The following is a 15,092-nucleotide window of genomic DNA, read 5'->3' as shown; positions in this document are numbered from 1 at the left end:
TCAAGGTCGCTTCCCCAAAACGTCTGCATGGTTTGTCCGTGCAGATACCGTGAGTGAACATGAGTGTTATCCTGTAATTCTGATGGCAGCCTGCGAGAAGACACTATCTAGTGAGCATGTTAGACTGCAACTTACAAGAAGATCTATCTAGTGAGCATGTTAGACTGCAACTTACAAGAAGACACTATCTAGTAAGCATGTAACTTAGATTGTGGCATGGGAGAATACACTATCTAGTGAGCATGTCAGTTGGATTGCGGCATGGGAGAAGACACTATCTAGTAAGCATGTCAGTTACATTGCGGCATGGGAGAAGACACTATCTAGTGAGCATGTCAGTTAGATTGTGGCATGGGAGAAGACACTATCTAGTGAGCATGCCAATAGGATTGCGGCATGGGAGAAGACACTATCTAGTGAGCATGTCATGGGAGAAGATACTATCTAGTGAGCATGTCAGTTAGATTGTGGCATGGGAGAAGACACTATCCAGTCACAAATCAGTTCGATTACGGCATGGGAGAAGACACTATCTAGTGAGCATGTCAGTTAGATTGCAGCATGGGAGAAGACACTATCTAGTGAGCATGTCATGGGAGAAGACACTATCTAGTGAGCATGTCAGTTAGATTGCAGCATGGGAGAAGACACTATCTAGTGAGCATGTCATGGGAGAAGACTATCTAGTGAGCATGCCAGTTAGATTGCAGCATGGGAGAAGACACTATCTAGTGAGCATGTCATGGGAGAAGACACTATCTAGTGAGCATGTCATGGGAAAAGACACGATCTAGTGAGCATGTCAGTTAGATTGCGGCATGGGAGAGGACACTATCAAGTGAGCATGTCATGGGAGAAGAGTATCTAGTGAGCATGTCAGTTAGATTGCAGCATGGGAGAAGACACTATCTAGTGAGCATGTCATGGGAGAAGACACTATCTAGTGAGCATGTCAGTTAGATTGCGGCATGGGAGAAGACACTATCTAGTGAGCATGTCAGTTAGATTGCGGCATGGGAGAAGACACTATCTAGTGAGCATGTCAGTTACATTGCAGCATGGGAGAAGACACTATCTAGTGAGCATGTCAGTTAGATTGCGACATGGGAGAAGACACTATCTAGTGAGCATGTCATGGGAGAAGACACTATCTAGTGAGCATGTCATGGGAGAAGACACTATCTAGTGAGCATGTCATGGGAGAAGACACTATCTAGTGAGCATGTCATGGGAGAAGACACTATCTAGTGAGCATGTCATGGGAGAAGACACTATCTAGTGAGCAAGTCAGTTAGATTGCGGCATGGGAGAAGACGCTATCTAGTGAGCATGTCAGTTAGATTGCGGCATGGGAGAAAACACTATCTAGTGAGCATGTCAGTTAGATTGCGGCATTGGAGAAGACACTATCTAGTGAGCATGTCATGGGAGAAGACACTATCAAGGGAGCATATCTAGTGATTGCATGCATGGGAGAAGACACACTATCTAGTGAGCATGTCAGTTAGATTGCAGCATGGGAGAAGACACTATCTAGTAAGCATGTTAGAGATTGCAACATGGGAGAAGACACTATCTAGTGAGCTAGTGCAGCATGTAAGTTAGATTGTGGCATGGGAGAAGACACTATCTAGTGAGCATGTCAGTTATATTGCAGGCATGGGAGTAGACACTATCTAGTGAGCTGTCATGGGAGAAGACTATCTAGTGAGCATGTCAGTTAGATTGCAGCATGGGAGAAGACACTATCTAGTGAGCATGTCAGTTAGATTGCAGCATGGGAGAAGACACTATCTAGTGAGCATGTCAGTTAGATTGCGGCATGGGAGAAGACACTATCTAGAGAGCATGTCAGTTGGATTGCGGCATGGGAGAAGACACTATCTAGTGAGCATGTCAGTTTGATTGCGGCATGGGAGAAAACACTATCTAGTGAGCATGTCAGTTATATTGCGGCATGGGAGAAGACTCTATCCAGTGAGCATGTCAATAGGATTGCGGCATCGGAGAAGACACTATCTAGTGAGCATGTCTTGGGAGAAGACACTATCTAGTGAGCATGTCATGGGAGAAGACACTATCTAGTGAGCATGTCATGGGAGAAGACACTATCTAGTGAGCATGTCATGGGAGAAGACACTATCTAGTGAGCATGTCAGTTAGATTGCGGCATGGGAGAATACACTATCTAGTGAGCATGTCAGTTAGATTGTGGCATGGGAGAAGACACTATCTAGTGAGCATGTCAGTTAGATTGCGGCATGGGAGAAAACACTATCTAGTGAGCATGTCAGTTAGATTGCGGCATGGGAGAAGACACTATCTAGTGGGCATGTCATGGGAGAAGACACTATCAAGTGAGCATGTCAGTTAGATTGCAGCATGGGAGAAGACACTATCTAGTGAGCATGTCAGTTACATTGCGGTATGGGAGAAGACACTATCTAGTGAGCATGTTAGACTGCAACTTACAAGAAGACACTATCTAGTAAGCATGTAAGTTAGATTGTGGCGTTGGAGAAGACACTATCTAGTGAGCATGTCAGTTAGATTGCAGCATGGGAGAAAACACTATCTAGTGAGCATGTCACTTAGATTGCGGCATGGGAGAAGACACTATCTAGTGAGCATGTCATGGGAGAAAACACTATCTAGTGAGCATGTCATCGGAGAAGACACTATCTAGTGAGCATGTCATGGGAGAAGACACTATCTAGTGAGCATGTCAGTTACATTGCGGCATGGGAGAAGACACTATCTAGTGAGCATGTCTTGGGAGAAGACTATCTAGTGAGCATGTCAGTTAGATTGCAGCATGGGAGAAGACACTATCTAGTGAGCATGTCATGGGAGAAGACACTATCTAGTGAGCATGTCAGTTAGATTGCGGCATGGGAGAAGACACTATCTACTGAGCATGTCAGTTAGATTGCGGCATGGGAGAAGACACTATCTAGTGAGCATGTCATGGGAGAAGACACTATCTAGTGAGCATGTCAGTTAGATTGCAGCATGGGAGAAGACACTATCTAGTGAGCATGTCATTGGAGAAGACACTATCTAGTGAGCATGTCAGTTAGATTGCAGCTTTGGGGAAGACACTATCTAGAAAGCATGTCAGTTGGATTGCAACTTGGGAGAAGACACTATCTAGTGAGCATGTCAGTTAGATTGCGGCATGGGAGAAGACACTATCTAGTGAGCATGTCAATAGGATTGCCGCATGGGAGAGGACACTATCTAGTGAGCATGTCATGGGAGAAGACACTATCTAGTGGGCGTGTCATATGAGAAGACACTATCTAGTGAGCATGTCATGGGAGAAGATACTATCTAGTGAGCATGTCAGTTAGATTGCTGCATGGGAGAATACACTATCTAGTGAGCATGTCATGGGAGAAGACACTATCTAGTGAGCATGTCAGTTAGATTGCAGCATGGGAGAAGACACTATCTAGTGAGCATGCCATGGGAGAAGACACTATCTAGTGAGCATGTCAGTTAGATTGCGGCATGGGAGGAGACACTATCTAGTGAGCATGTCATGGGAGAAGACACTATCTAGTGAGCATGTCATGGGAGAAGACACTATCTAGTGAACATGTCATGGGAGAAGACACTATCTAGTGAGCATGTCAGTTAGATTGCGGCATGGGAGAATACACTATCTAGTTAGAGTATGTCATGGGAGAAGACACTATCTAGTGAGCATGTCAGTTAGATTGCAACTTGGGAGAAGACACTATCTAGTGAGCATGTCATGGGAGAAGACACTATCTAGTGAGCATGTCAGTTAGATTGCAGCTTTGGGGAAGACACTATCTAGTGAGCATGTCAGTTAGATTGCGGCATGGGAGAAGACTCTATCTAGTGAGCATGTCAGTTACATTGCGGCATGTGAGAAGACACTATCTAGTGAGCATGTCAGTTAGATTGCGGCATGGGAGAAGACACTATCTAGTGAGCATGTCAGTTACATTGCGGCATGGGAGAAGACACTATCTAGTGAGCATGTCATGGGAGAAGACACTATCTAGTGAGCATGTCAGTTAGATTGCGGCATGGGAGAAGACTCTATCTAGTGAGCATGTCAAGGGAGAAGACTATATCTAGTGAGCATGTCAGTTAGATTGCGGCATGGGAGAAGACACTATCTAGTGAACATGTCATGGGAGAAGACACTATCTAGTGAGCATGTCAGTTTGATTGCGGCATGGGAGAAGACTCTCTCTAGTGAGCATGTCAAGGGAGAAGACACTATCTAGTGAGCATGTCAGTTAGATTGCGGCATGGGAGAAGACACTATCTAGTGAGCATGTCATGGGAGAAGACACTATCTAGTGAGCATATTAGACTGCGACTTGTGGGAAGACACTATCTACTCAGCAAGTAGATTGCGGCTTGTCAGAAAACACTGTCTAGTCAGCATCTTAATTAGACTTCGACTTGTGAGAAGACACTATCTAGTCAGCATGTTAATTAGACTTCGACTTGTGAGAAGACACTATCTAGTCAGCATGTTAATTAGACTTCGACTTGTGAGAAGACACTATCTAGTCAGCATCTTAATTAGACTTCGACTTGTGAGAAGACGCTATCTAGTCAGCATGTTAATTAGACTTCGACTTGTGAGAAGACACTATCTAGTCAGCATGTTAATTAGACTTCGACTTGTGAGAAGACACTATCTAGTCAGCATGTTAATTTGACTTCGACTTGTGAGAAGACACTATCTAGTCAGCATGTTAATTACATTGTCAGTAAGACTGCTTCCTGTGAGAAAACACTTTTTAATTGACATGTCAGCTCAGACGTGGTGTTAGAAGACAGCATACAGTCAGCATGTTAGCTCCGACTTGAATGTAATCACAAGTCACTCTTCGTGCTCACGGAATGATCGACTTGAGCGTAAAATTTTGGTATGTGTGATCTACATAAATACTTGTTGTCAGACTTGGAAAAGGTAACTACAAATATACTGTGAAGAACATTTGATAACATCAAGAACACCTCGTAGGGTGGGGCACCAGCCAGTGTTCAGGCATCTTTTGGGGGAAATTCTTTATTGCAGGATTCAAGTGAGTGAGTTTAGAATTAGATAACACACTTTTAGAGCAATATGCCAGCAATATCAGTGCGGAGACACCAGAAATGGGCTTTACACATTGTACCCATGTGGGGAATGGAACCCAGGCCTTCGGCGTGACGAGCAACCGCTTAAACCACTAGGTTACCCCGCCGCCTTTAACCATTAGGCTACCCAGGATACAATATGCTGAGATAATTTAAACACGTTACATCCATTACGGTAGTTAATGACCTGAGTCTGTTCTATCTATTCATGTGACTATGAATAAATTCTATGGTCATGTGAGTTCATACGACTGTTTGGACTCAATAATAAACGACAGCAACATATGTTTGAAAAAAGTTATTTGTGTGTAATTGATGCCCCCCATAGACTGTAATAAACACAGAATACTTTAAAGATTTTTATCGTTTATGCATATGTCTAGTCCTAATCACAGACACTTGTTTGTGACGTCACGCATTTCTAGAGCCAGGTGTCTACAATACTCAGGCGTGCATGTGAACGCCGAAGTAGCGTGTAGAGACAGGCGTGCATGTGAACGCCGAAGTAGCGTGTAGAGACAGGTGTGCATGTGAACGCCGAAGTAGCGTGTAGAGACAGGTGTGCATGTGAACGCCGAAGTAGCGTGTAGAGACAGGTGTGCATGTGAACGCCGAAGTAGCGTGTAGAGACAGGCGTGCATGTGAACGCCGAAGTAGCGTGTAGAGACAGGTGTGCTTTTACAGATATGTCAGAATATATCAGATATTGTGTAGAGAAGGTGTATACCCCGATAACACAGACATGTCAGAATATGTCAGATATTGTGTAGAGAAGAAGGTGTATACCCCGATAACACAGACGTGTCTGAATATGTCAGATATTGTGTAGAGAAGGTGTATACCCTAATAACACAGACATGTCAGAATATATCAGATATTGTGTAGAGAAGGTGTATACCCCGATAACATAGACATGTCAGAAGATGTCAGATATTGTGTAGAGAAGGTGTCTACCCCGATAACACAGACATGTCAGAATATATCAGATATTGTGTAGAGAAGCTGTGTACCCCGATAACACAGACGTGTCAGAATATGTCAGATATTGTGTAGAGAAGGTGTATACCCCAATAACACAGGCATGTCAGAATATATCAGATAGTGTGTAGAGAAGGTGTGTACCCTAATAACACAGACATGTCAGAATATGTCAAATATTGTGTAGAGAAGGTGTCTACCCTAATAACACAGACATGTCAGAATATATCAGATATTGTGTAGAGAAGGTGTATACCCCGATAACACAGACATGTCAGAATATATCAGATATTGTGTAGAGATAACACAGGTCAGAATATATCAGATAGTGTGTAGAGATAACACAGACATGTCAGAATATATCAGATATTGTGTAGAGAAGGTGTATACCCCGATAATACAGACGTGTCAGAAGATGTCAGATATTGTGTAGAGAAGGTGTATACCCTAATAACACAGACATGTCAGAATATATCAGATAGTGTGTAGAGAAGGTGTATACCCCGATAACACAGACATGTCAGAATATATCAGATATTGTGTAGAGAAGGTGTCTACCCCGATAACACAGACATGTCAGAATATATCAGATATTGTGTAGAGATGATATCTACCCTAATAACACAGACATGTCAGAATATATCAGATATTGTGTAGAGAAGGTGTATACCCCGATAACATAGACATGTCAGAATATGTCAAATATTGTGTAGAGAAGGTGTATACCCCGATAACACAGACGTGTCTGAATATGTCAGATATTGTGTAGAGAAGGTGTATACCCTAATAACACAGACATGTCAGAATATATCAGATATTGTGTAGAGAAGGTGTATACCCCGATAACATAGACATGTCAGAAGATGTCAGATATTGTGTAGAGAAGGTGTCTACCCCGATAACACAGACATGTCAGAATATATCAGATATTGTGTAGAGAAGCTGTGTACCCCGATAACACAGACGTGTCAGAATATGTCAGATATTGTGTAGAGAAGGTGTCTACCCCGATAACACAGACATGTCAGAATATGTCAGATGATATGCCATCGTGGGCTCTTTCTCCACTGATGAGTCAGCGGAATGGGGTGGTTTTTCCCCAATAACATAATCATTCTCGAGAGTGCACTTTTATAAGAGTGCTTTTTTATAAGAGCCCCATAAGATCGTTAAATCGTAGTTTATGTCCATGTCAACGTCCTCCGTTTTCGTAACCTGGAACTCAAAAATCATCGAAGCAAATCGCACTTCTGTGACCTTACAAAGCTGATTAGCTTCGGACTCTCTTTCACAAAAATAGCTTGTCATCACACCGAGAGTGTTTATGGCAATTGATAGCGTGTGTTAGGTTTCCCTCAAGCAAAAGGCATCTGTGTCAGATTTTCCTTGGAAAGAATTCGAGCTGATATCATTCGACTATCGGATTAGTAATACTTCATGGCAAAGGTGTCGTGTTTTAAGATGGCATCTCAGATATGTCAGACATAACAGGATATAGAGTTTTCTTTAGATTAAGAAATGCTTGCATACATATAATACGGGTTTGTTGGTATCAGTTTACGTATTAAACATGTCTATTAACAGACTTGGGTTTCCCGAGGAAGTATGTAATTCATTTACCTGTCATTTCTTAAAGCTAATCCAAAAAAACCTTTTATCAATATCCCTTACATATAAACACTGCGCGTTGCTTATAAGTCAACAAATACGGCGGGACACATAAATCTCAGCTAAATCGAACAGCTGTTTTCTGTCAAGTTTTAAAAGGGTTTTCTTAATTCATTAACAATGACAGATTGAATTATGTCGGCAAGGTAATTCCGTTGTAGCAGTTTCACGTGGAGTGTGTGTGGTTTTGTGCGTCCAGTTCGTCAGGGGTGGATCCAGAGGTGGGGTGCGTGGGGTTTTGTCAGAACATCGAGCTTGACCAGGGAAAGCTGTCTTTCATTTTTGTTAATCTATTTTTAAAAAATTCAGCAATTTTAAGAAACAGAATAGTATTTTCATAATACATCGTTTTGCTAAGCCGAAAAGAAAACGTTTTTGTCCATGTTCGACTATGTCAAAAAAGAAAAACTATTCTTACACGGTGTTACTTGCTATATTTGAGATATCTACAGTAGCGACTTGAACCCCAAGGGACAAGAGGCCATACCGTAATATGTTGTGAAGTGTTGTGTTGTTTCCTGCTTTAGGCGATACATCTGCAGTAGCCTGTAAACTGAAGCCACCCGATCTAGAGACAGGAACCCATGTGTTGTGTTGTTTCCTGCTTTAGGCGATACATCTGCAGTAGCCTGTTAACTGAAGCCACCCGATCTAGAGACAGGAAACCATGTGTGGTGTTGTTTCCTGCTTTAGGCGATACATCTGCAGTAGCCTGTAAACTGAAGCCACCCGATCTAGAGACAGGAACCCATGTGTGGTGTTGTTTCCTGCTTTAGGCGATACATCTGCAGTAGCCTGTAAACTGAAGCCACCCGATCTAGAGACAGGAACCCATGTGTGGTGTTGTTTCCTGCTTTAGGCGATACATCTGCAGTAGCCTGTTAACTGAAGCCACCCGATCTAGAGACAGGAAACCATGTGTGGTGTTGTTTCCTGCTTTAGGCGATACATCTGCAGTAGCCTGTAACTGAAGCCACCCGATCTAGAGACAGGAACCCATGTGTGGTGTTGTTTCCTGCTTTAGGCGATACATCTGCAGTAGCCTGTAAACTGAAGCCACCCGATCTAGAGACAGGAAACCATGTGTGGTGTTGTTTCCTGCTTTAGGCGATACATCTGCAGTAGCCTGTTAACTGAAGCCACCCGATCTAGAGACAGGAACCCATGTGTGGTGTTGTTTCCTGCTTTAGGCGATACATCTACAGTAGCCTGTAAACTGTAGCCACCCGATCTAGAGACAGGAAACCATGTGTGGTGTTGTTTCCTGCTTTAGGCGATACATCTACAGTAGCCTGTAAACTGTAGCCACCCGATCTAGAGACAGGAACCCATGTGTTGTGTTGTTTCCTGCTTTAGGCGATACATCTGCAGTAGCCTGTAAACTGAAGCCACCCGATCTAGAGACAAGAACCCATGTGTGATGTTGTTTCCTGCTTTAGGCGATACATCTGCAGTTGCCTGTAAACTGTAGCCACCCGATCTAGAGACAGGAACCCATGTGTGGTGTTGTTTCCTGCTTTAGGCGATACATCTGCAGTAGCCTGTAAACTGTAGCCACCCGATCTAGAGACAGGAACCCATGTGTTGTGTTGTTTCCTGCTTTAGGCGATACATCTACAGTAGCCTGTAAACTGTAGCCACCCGATCTAGAGACAGGAACCTATGTGTGGTGTTGTTTCCTGCTTTAGGCGATACATCTGCAGTAGCCTGTAAAGTGTAGCCACCCGATCTAGAGACAGGAACCCATGTGTGGTGTTGTTTCCTTCTTTAGGCGATACATCTGCAGTAGCCTGTAAACTGAAGCCACCCGATCTAGAGACAGGAACCCATGTGTGGTGTTGTTTCCTGCTTTAGGCGATACATCTGCAGTAGCCTGTAAACTGTAGCCACCCGATCTAGAGACAGGAACCCATGTGTGGTGTTGTTTCCTGCTTTAGGCGATACATCTGCAGTAGCCTGTAAACTGAAGCCACCCGATCTAGAAACAGGAACCCATGTGTGGTGTTGTTTCCTGCTTTAGGCGATACATCTGCAGTAGCCTGTAAACTGAAGCCACCCGATCTGAGACAGGAACCCATGTGTGGTGTTGTTTCCTGCTTTAGGCGATACATCTACAGTAGCCTGTAAACTGAAGCCACCCGATCTAGAGACAGGAACCCATGTGTGGTTGTTTCCTGCTTTAGGCGATACATCTGCAGTAGCCTGTAAACTGAAGCCACCCGATCTAGAGACAGGAACCCATGTGTGGTGTTGTTTCCTGCTTTAGGCGATACATCTACAGTAGCCTGTAAACTGTAGCCACCCGATCTAGAGACAGGAAACCATGTGTGGTGTTGTTTCCTGCTTTAGGCGATACATCTGCAGTAGCCTGTAAACTGTAGCCACCCGATCTAGAGACAGGAACCCATGTGTTGTGTTGTTTCCTGCTTTAGGCGATACATCTGCAGTAGCCTGTAAACTGAAGCCACCCGATCTAGAGACAAGAACCCATGTGTGATGTTGTTTCCGCTTTAGGCGATACATCTGCAGTTGCCTGTAAACTGTAGCCACCCGATCTAGAGACAGGAACCCATGTGTGGTGTTGTTTCCTGCTTTAGGCGATACATCTGCAGTAGCCTGTAAACTGTAGCCACCCGATCTAGAGACAGGAACCCATGTGTTGTGTTGTTTCCTGCTTTAGGCGATACATCTGCAGTAGCCTGTAAACTGTAGCCACCCGATCTAGAGACAGGAACCTATGTGTGGTGTTGTTTCCTGCTTTAGGCGATACATCTGCAGTAGCCTGTAAAGTGTAGCCACCCGATCTAGAGACAGGAACCCATGTGTGGTGTTGTTTCCTTCTTTAGGCGATACATCTGCAGTAGCCTGTAAACTGAAGCCACCCGATCTAGAGACAGGAACCCATGTGTGGTGTTGTTTCCTGCTTTAGGCGATACATCTGCAGTAGCCTGTAAACTGTAGCCACCTCGATCTAGAGACAGGAACCCATGTGTGGTGTTGTTTCCCTGCTTTAGGCGATACATCTGCAGTAGCCTGTAAACTGAAGCCACCCGATCTAGAAACAGGAACCCATGTGTGGTGTTGTTTCCTGCTTTAGGCGATACATCTGCAGTAGCCTGTAAACTGAAGCCACCCGATCTGGAGACAGGAACCCATGTGTGGTGTTGTTTCCTGCTTTAGGCGATACATCTACAGTAGCCTGTAAACTGAAGCCACCCGATCTAGAGACAGGAACCCATGTGTGGTGTTGTTTCCTGCTTTAGGCGATACATCTGCAGTAGCCTGTAAACTGAAGCCACCCGATCTAGAGACAGGAACCCATGTGATGTTGTTGTTTCCTGATTTAGGCGACCCATGTACAATTGCTGTTAACTGAAGGTACATGATGAAGTGATTACCATTACATGTCATTCAATACCCAAGAGAAAACGGGTATGCAAACTCCATACCATCAACAGTATACTCATGGGCAAATGAAACTATACATCTCAATTGATTTTATCATGTTTTGATTTTCAGTTGAAAATATCATAAGTTAGCGATATATTGAAAGCGTAGTCTACTGACGCTTTAATACGTTGCCACTCACAAAATACATCTAAATGCTTTTTCCAATAGCATAATAGACAACTGTTGATTGGTATCTTAGATATCTTTAAAATCGATAAACTAAATAAATGAATATATGTTTCACACAATATATATAGCCTAGCCAGAAATAATTTTCCAAACTGATGCAGAAATGAATGATGATCGTATATGCACATAACAGAATTGAATAACTGTTCTTTCAATTTCCAAATGTGTAAGACATACAAACTGGGTAAACTCCCTTCAGTTCAGTGTTTCACATTATTCATCGATCAACTAGTGAATGAATATTACTTGACAGACACATTTCTGGATAAACCTTGTACAGTAACATTAAACAGATGTCTCGTAAACACCTGGATTACATACACAGGTTGTGTCTCCTGGAGAGTTGCCACCATTTAGAGATTGCAGATGATGTTTGCCTTGCGTGTCACTTGTATTTGGTCGCAATGATCCAACAAGACTTTGTACACAGTTAAACTGAGTGTGTGCATTTAGTGCATAATTAATGGTGGTGTTCGGCCTATGGTGGGAAGTGGTCTTGTGCATAGAGCCCAGGTCACTTAAATCAGTTTAAGTTAAGCAATGCTGGTAACAGCTGTGTGACCTTGTTTTGCAGCTAAACTATTGTGAGTTTATAGATTTTCTGCCCTGCAACGAAACACAAGTGACACATATGGTCTCACCTTAGGCAAGTGAGTTTATTCAAAATGGCTTCTGTTCACCCAGCAGTGAATGGGTACCCTGTGGGTTACGCCATTTAACTATTAACCTTCTAACCGGCAGTTTGGGCTTTCCGGGGTTACAATGTCCATTATTTTTCATGCGTCTGGAGCATACCCGTGCGGCGTGAAGTTCAGCGCCATATAAGTGACCTTATTGTTAATATAACTTTTGCACGCACGAAAATATTATGATAATAATCATCATAATAACAGTGAATTTATACAACGCATTATTCCATGCTCAATGCATGCTCTAAGCTCACATATGGGTGGGTATTAAGAGTCACTCTAGAAAGGCAGTTATAAAAATAGGTTTTTAGCCGAGATTGGAAGGAGGCAAGAGTTGAAGACTGAGATTGAGAGGGAGATTGATCAATTCCTTTGCTGCACTGCGTCATCGTGTGGAAGACGTGGCCAGATGAAATCACTTTGACTTTGATAAGTTGATTAATTTACACAGGAAATACAAAAATAGACTTTACATCACTTTGCCGAACCAATCCTAACAAACCATGTCATTATACCCAATCCAAAATAAGAATATTTGATATTCTGAATATTGTGTATGCAATTTCAAATGCTTTGTTTCGCATTTAACGATTTATATTTCAGTGATGCAAGGTGGTTTTGCCTTCTTGGAAGCTGGAGCCGTGCGAAGCAAAAACTCCACCAACATACTCATCAAGAATTTCATGGACTCATGTGAGTTACACAAATATATGTCCATAAGCCTCTTTTCAAAAGCATACGCTAATTTTATTGATATTCAAACAATCACGTCATCACTTAATATAATCACAGTCAATGTAACAACATAAAAAAAGCTCATCCACATCCAGTTTAAGCCAGTCACTGTTACAATCATACTGTGTCCCTACCTTCATCCCTGTCCCCATCCCTACGTTCATCCCTACCTCCATACCTACCTTCATCCCTGTCCCCATCCCTACGTTCATCCCTACCTCCATACCTATCTTCATCCCTGTCCCCATCCCTACGTTCATCCCTACCTCCATACCTACCTTCATCCCTGTCCCCATCCCTACGTTCATCCCTACCTCCATACCTACCTTCATCCCTGTCCCCATCCCTACGTTCATCCCTACCTCCATACCTACCTTCATCCCTGTCCCCATCCCTACGTTCATCCCTACCTCCATACCTACCTTCATCCCTGTCCCCATCCCTACGTTCATCCCTACCCTCCATACCTACCTTTTGAACCCTGTCCCCATCCCCATGTTCATCCCTACCTCCATACCTACCTTCATCCCTGTCCCCATCCCTACGTCCATCCCTGTCCCCATCCCTGTCCCCATCCCATTACATAGTTCATCCCTACCTCCATACCTACCTTCATCCCTGTCCCCATCCCTACGTTCATCCCTACCTCCATACCTACCTTCATCCCTGTCCCCATCCCTACGTTCATCCCAACCTTCATACCTACCTTGAACCCTGTCCCATCCCTACGTCCATCCCTACCTCCATACCTATCTTGAACCCTGTCCCCATCCCTACGTCCATCCCTGTCCCCATCCCATCCTTCATCCCATATGCCTACCTTCATCCATGTCCCCATCCCTACGTTCCATCCCTACCTCCATACCTTATCTTTGAACCCTGTCCCCATCCCTACGTCCATCCCTACCTCCATACCTACCTTCATCCCTGTCCCCATCCCTACGTTCATCCCTGTCCCCATCCCTGTCCCTCATCCCACCATCCCTACCTCCATACCTACTTTCATCCCTGTCCCCATCCCTACGTTCATCCCTACCTCCATACCCACCTTCATCCCTGTCCCCATCCCTACAAGTGTTCATCCCTACCTCCATACCTACCTTCATCCCTGTCCCCACCCCCTACGTTCATCCCTACCTCTATCACTACCTCCATCCCTACGTTCATCACTACCTCCCATACCTCCCACCTTTTCATCCCTGTCCCCATCCCACGTCCATACCTACCTCCATACCTACCTTTCATCCCTGTCCCCATCCCTATTGTTCATCCCTACCTTCATCCCTGTCCCCATCCCTGTCCCCATCCCATGTCCATCCCTACCTCCATACCTACTTCTTCATCCCTGTCCCCATCCCTACGTTCATCCCAACCTCCATACCCACCTTCATCCCTGTCCCCATCCCTACGTTCATCCCCTACCTCCATATACCTACCTTCATCCCTGTCCCTATCCCTAATGTTCATCCCTACCTCCATACCTACCTTTCATCCTGTCCCCATCCCTACGTTCATCCCTACCTCCATACCTACCTTTCATCCCTGTCCCCATCCCTACGTTCCATCCCTATCTCCATACCTACCTTCATCCCTGTCCCCATCCTTACGCTCATCCCTACCTCCATACCTACCTTCCATCCCTTGTCCCTATCCCATGTTCCATCCCATCCCATACCTCCTTCATCCCTGTCCCCACCCCTACGTTCATCCCTACCTCTATCCCTACCTCCATCCCTACGTTCATCACTACCTCCATACCTACCTTCATCCCTGTCCCCATCCCTACGTCCATACCTACCTCCATACCTACCTTCATCCCTGTCCCCATCCCTGTTCATCCCTATGTTCATCCCTTGTCCCCATCCCTGTCCCCATCCCATGTTCATCCCTTATCTCCATACCCACCTTCATCCCTGTCCCCATCCCTACCATCCCTACCTCCATACCTTTCATCCCTGTCCCCATCCCTACGTTCATCCCTTTCACCTCCATACCCACCTTCATCCCTGTCCCTATCCCTACGTTCATCCCTATCTCCATACCTACCTTCATCCCTGTCCCCATCCCTGTTCATCCCTACCTCATACCTACCTTCATCCCTGTCCCCATCCCTACGTTCATCCCTTCCTCCCATACCTTACTCTTTCATCCCTGTCCCCACCCTCTCCGTTCATCCTTTGCCTCTATCCCCCATTCCATCCCTACGTTCATCACCACCTCCATACCTACCTTCATCCCTGTCCCCATCCC

The 15,092-nt window shown here is 44.5% G+C and overlaps 1 protein-coding gene across 3 annotated transcripts in view; it reads left to right on the top strand.

Moving 5' to 3' along the window:
• The window catches only part of LOC124280734 (putative ammonium transporter 1), a 50,504-nt gene that overhangs the window by 13,564 nt on the left and 21,848 nt on the right, over nt 1–15,092 (top strand). For all 3 annotated transcript variants that reach the window (XM_046716720.1, XM_046716719.1, XM_046716721.1), the window contains exon 2: nt 12,711–12,800. In XM_046716720.1, coding sequence (XP_046572676.1) covers nt 12,711–12,800 — 90 coding nt within the window. The remainder of the gene's footprint in view (nt 1–12,710; nt 12,801–15,092) is intronic.

Source organism: Haliotis rubra, unplaced genomic scaffold (genome assembly GCF_003918875.1).
Source record: "Haliotis rubra isolate DU_JTF1 unplaced genomic scaffold, ASM391887v1 Scf272, whole genome shotgun sequence".
NCBI classification, from domain to species: domain Eukaryota; kingdom Metazoa; phylum Mollusca; class Gastropoda; order Lepetellida; family Haliotidae; genus Haliotis; species Haliotis rubra.
Note: the sequence above shows the minus strand (reverse complement) of the source record. Positions and strands in the feature narration are given on the sequence as shown.